Source organism: Microtus ochrogaster, chromosome 5, assembly GCF_000317375.1.
Source record: "Microtus ochrogaster isolate Prairie Vole_2 chromosome 5, MicOch1.0, whole genome shotgun sequence".
In the NCBI taxonomy this organism is placed as follows: domain Eukaryota; kingdom Metazoa; phylum Chordata; class Mammalia; order Rodentia; family Cricetidae; genus Microtus; species Microtus ochrogaster.
In genome coordinates this window covers 82,358,669-82,363,343 of record NC_022012.1, presented here as the reverse complement: position 1 = coordinate 82,363,343, position 4,675 = coordinate 82,358,669, and the positions used below count along the sequence as shown (strand labels likewise).

Sequence of the window (4,675 nt, the reverse complement as noted above, 5' to 3'; positions counted from 1 at the left end):
CAGATGGTTGTGAGCCACCATGTGGTTGCTGGGAATTGAACTCAGGACCTTTGGAAGAGCAGGCAAAGCTCTTAACCACTGAGTCATCTCTCCAGCCCAACCATAAACTTTATAAGATTAGATGAAGAAATAGTTTGGTGCCTTCTGGAGACTCGAAAAAGATCTCTACAAGGATATCTCTGGTGTCTATATGAGTCAGTTACTATTCAATTGTGTGGCATTGTTTCCCTGCTCCTCAGAACCTGTGGTTGGCACTCCAGTATTGCCCTGAGCTCCACTTGCGTTCTTAGGGTGAATTATCTCAGTCTTATGCACTGTGAGGGGTGAGAACATGTCACCCTGATGTGTTTTCTTTTTCCCCAGATCGGACCCAGCACAGGCAGCGTCAATGCAAACTTCCCCCACCCCGCCTTCCACCCATGTGTGTCAACCCTGCTCCTGGAGGGACCATCTCTCGAGGTAAGGGAGGAGGAGTCTTGCCTCCAGCAACGGCTTGGTCCAAGAAAACCAGTGGGTAGGTGGGTGGCAGTCGAAACCTTGTGCCAGGGACATGTGCTTCTCAAAAATGAGCCTGGAAGGTGGGCTTAGCAGAACTGATGGGCCCAAGTGAGGATGCACTTACAGTAGGTTTTTTATGATCCTTGGTTGTGTGACTTCGACCCTATATTCTCCTTGGGCCTCCACATGTGGCCTAAAAGAAATGTTAGGATAAGTTGAGTTGTTAAAGCACCAACGTGGAGAAGCTTCAGAGAGAGCAAATGTTTGAAGCAGGGTCAGAACACAACACTGACTCAGCTTGGTACCCTCCATCTTAGATGCTTAGATGCTATCTTCCCCAGTACCTAAAAGCGCTTTGCTGATGTTAACGTCTACCTGACAATCCTTTGGCGAGATGGCCTATCTTCTTGATGAGGAAGAATATCTAAATACCCAGATGAATGATGGGTCACCTCAGGTGAATATATACGTAGGGACAGAGACAGTAGTCAGTGCACATGTATTTTTTTTATTATTTACTCTTATGTGCATTGGTGTTTTGCCTATATGTATGTCTGTGTAAGGGTGTCAGATCTTGGGTGTCAGAGTTACAGACAGTTTTAGCTGTAATGTGGGTGCTGGGAATTGAACCTTGGGCCTCTGGAAGAGCAGTTAATGCTCTTAACCATTGAGCTATCTCTCCAGCCCCGAGCACACAAATCTTTACCTTCCCTCAGAGGTAAGTCTTTTTTCTTCATTTGCCAAGCCCAGCATTCCTGGGCCTTTATATTGTGACAGATGTGCTTTTATGCCTTGGCTGCTTGTGCATCTGTCTAGTGGAGAGAACAGTATTGCAGGCCATGGAGGTTTTGCACCTCCAAAGTGGGTCTGCCTAGTCTAGTTTCTGTAAAGTAGTTTGAAGGTTAAGAACTTAGGGCTGGTGTGGGGAGCAGGTTCTGTGGCCCTGATGCTGCCATCTCCAGTGTTGTGCCCTCCACTCTGCCATGGCCCTGACTTTCGACAGCAGCATAGCATAAATACACACTTCCAGCCCTGTGACCACCTGACTTAGGTTTTAAAGAAATGCCACCCTCTACTATTGCTAAAACAAGAGTTGATTGCCCTTTTTTTTTTTCCTTTCTTAAAATGCCCTGTAACTCGAAAAGGCTGAACGTTAACATTTCCAACATGGCAGGTGAGTGGCTCTGAGAGTGTTAGGTGTGCTGTGGGCTGAGATCCAAGATTCTTAGCTTGGGTTAACTAGGGGTCAGATAGGCAATGCCTCCTTGAATGCCAAGGAGCACACTATATTCTTGGGATGGATAACTGCCCTGTGGGTGACCCATAGGTGCCGCACGCTCCTTTTCTAGCTGTGCCTCCAGAAGGCATCCATGGGGTGTCAGAAGACATCCTGATATGCATATACTCTTAGGCCTTCTTCCTTCCACGCTGCTTTTGTGTGTGTGGGAGGGGGTGGTGTGGGCATTGAACACAGGGCCTTGCAAATGTAATGCTAGGACATTGACTTCTATTCCCTCCTCCATCTCCTCCTCTTCTTTTTTATTTTTGGGATGGAGACTTACTGTCTTGTACAGTTGTCTTGCTTTAGCCTCCTAGTAGCTGGGCTTATAGATACTGCACCTCGCATGGCACTCTAGTGGCTTCACTTGTACTTCTGTCCTTAAGAAGAAGCTATGCGAGCCATGCAGAAGTGTTACACTGCTTTAATCCCAGCATTCAGGAGGGAGAAGTAGGCAGATCTCTGTGAGTCTGAGGCCAGCCTGGTCTACAGAGTGAGTTCCAAGACAAAGCTGTAGGGAAACCTTGTCTCAAAAAAAAAAAAAAAAAAAAGAAAGGAAGGAAGGAAGGAAAGAAAGAAGCAAGCTGTGAAAGCCGCATATGGACATGAACACCTGTAATTCCAACAATATGAAAGCAGGAGGATCAAGGGTTCACAAACAGTCTTGGTTCCAACAACATGGGACTTTGTCTCCCCATGCCCCTAGAAAAAGAAAGTATGAGGCAAAAACATTGTGGTGGATCGTGGATAGCACCACTATCCAGTAGTGATGCTCACCTTTAGTCCCAGACTCAGGAGGCAGAGACAGGCAGATCTCTGAGTTCAAGGCCAACCTGGTCTACAGAGTGAATTCCAGGGTGTCCAGGGTTACATAGAGAACCCCTGTCTTATAAAAATAAAATAAAAATAAATAAATAGCACCCTGGAGACAGTTTCCGTTTGTATTGAGCAGATTTAGAATTGAAAGGGAAAAAAAGATCATCTCCTTTCCAAACCTTTTCCTTTCCTACTGCCAATCTCTTACCAAGGGAAGGGTGAATAAATCAAGAAACTTACCTGTAAGGGTCCTCTGTGCGTCTTTTCCTTCCTGCCCAGAACTGAGGCGTAGGACTCTAGAAATACTCCAGGATCCCCTGCCCAGACCCATGGGCACAGTTTGCTCTTTCCTGTGTGTTCCGTATGCAGTTGTGTTTTTTCCTGATGCAGCAATCACATGTGTAAGGGTGCTTGCCTGGCTCCTACAGCTCTTCATCGTCCCATCGCCAGTCAGCTTAACCTTGTCTTATTGTTGAGTAAGTTGTCACATGCTGGCTGAGACTCCAGTTGTTTCAGTGTTGCTAGCCCCTCCCCTATTTCTGTCAAAGGTACTGTGCACAGGGCCTCGGTAGTTGTGGCTTTCCTCCTCATGCCTTTTGATGCTTAAAGTTTTAGTTCCTACGCTGGCATTTGGATGGTACCTGGATTCCTAGCACTTGGGAGGCTGAGTCAAAAAAGGATTGTTACAGGTTTTTGAGGCAGCCTGGGTTACATAATTAGTTCCAGTTCATTCTGGGCTATAGAGTACGGCCCTGTTTCAAAACATAAGTAGGCTAAGCTCCTAAACATTTACCTTCAGACTCAGATCCTCTGCACCTTGATTCCATTTAGTGGAGATGTCCTGCCTGATCCAGAAGTGGACAGAAATATCTCTCAGAGCTGGCGAGATGGCTCAGCAGGTAACAGTTTTTGCCATGCTATTTGGATGACCTGAGTTCAATCCCTGAAGCCCACGGTGGAAGGATACATACACAATAAAAGTTAATAAAGTAAAATTTAAATAAAAAGAAATATCTCTGAGTTAATAAACCTTTTATATCTTTTTTTTTTTTTTAAGACAGAAAGGGTTTTACTTTGTAGCTTTGTTTGGCTTGAAGTTTGTGTGTAGACCAGAATGTCCTGAAACTCACAGAGATTTGCCTGCTTCTGCCCCCTGAGTGCCGGAATTAAATTCATGAGCCACTGTGCCCAGCTATCTTTCAGGTTTTGCTGTCTTGTTTTTCTGTTGTAGTTAACTCTGTCATGATAGTAGGAAAGCAGTTACTGATATTACTAAGCAAATGAGCGTAGCTCTGCTCCGCTAGCTTCCTTATAGGGTTGGAACAGCTCTTCTCTTGGTAAGAGCATTTCCCTAGCTTGAGGTCAACCCCCAGCACTGGTTCTCCCTGGTACTCAATAGGATCAGTAGTTCAAGGTCATCTTTGACTAATAGCAAGTTCAAGGTGAGGCTGGAGTAAATGAGACCAAGCTTTAAACACCAGCAACAAGAGCTTACAGTAACAGCATTGGACTGGATTTGTTCTGCACTCGATGGTTTGCCAGTCCCTGCTCTGAACCCCTGGGAGAAGATGATAGATAGTGATGGCTCCCAAAAGCTGACTGAAAGAGCGCTCCAATCACATTGCTCTGCCTGCCTCTGCCTCTGCCTCCCCAGTGCTGGGGTGAAAGGCATGCACCCCTATTCCCACCCAGCATGAGCTTTTGTTTTTAGATTTTATTTATTATTATAGTGTATAATGGGTGTATAGAACATGTGTCTGGGTAGACACATGCCAGGGTGTGTGTGTGGAGGTCAGAGGACAACTTTGTTGAGTCAGTTTTCTCCTTCCACCACTCGGTGGGTTGTGGAGAATTAAGCCTATGGTCTCATGCAGGCTAATCAGTCACTATGCCACTGATTCATAGCCCCGGCTCTTTTTAGTTTTAGAAACAGGGACTTATTCTGTATCCTAAGCTGGCCTTGAACTCCAGTAATCATCCCGCTTCAGCCTATAAAGTGCTGGGATTATAGGCATTAAGCCACAATGCTTACATTGATTGTTTTCTTTTTCTTAATGATTTTTTTAAAAATATTTATTTATT

The 4,675-nt window shown here is 45.3% G+C and overlaps 1 protein-coding gene across 13 annotated transcripts in view; it reads left to right on the top strand.

Annotated features, from left to right (window-relative positions):
* The window catches only part of Dhx30 (DExH-box helicase 30), a 30,676-nt gene that overhangs the window by 7,135 nt on the left and 18,866 nt on the right, over positions 1-4,675 (top strand). For 10 of the 13 annotated variants that reach the window (XM_005347982.3, XM_005347984.2, XM_005347983.2 and 7 more), the window contains one exon: positions 364-459. In XM_005347982.3, the coding sequence (XP_005348039.1) occupies positions 364-459 (96 nt within the window). Of the gene's footprint in view, positions 1-363; positions 460-1,643; positions 1,673-4,675 lie in introns of all 13 variants that reach the window. The other 3 variants (XM_013346584.2, XM_005347986.2, XM_026779170.1) reach the window with 1 other exon arrangement.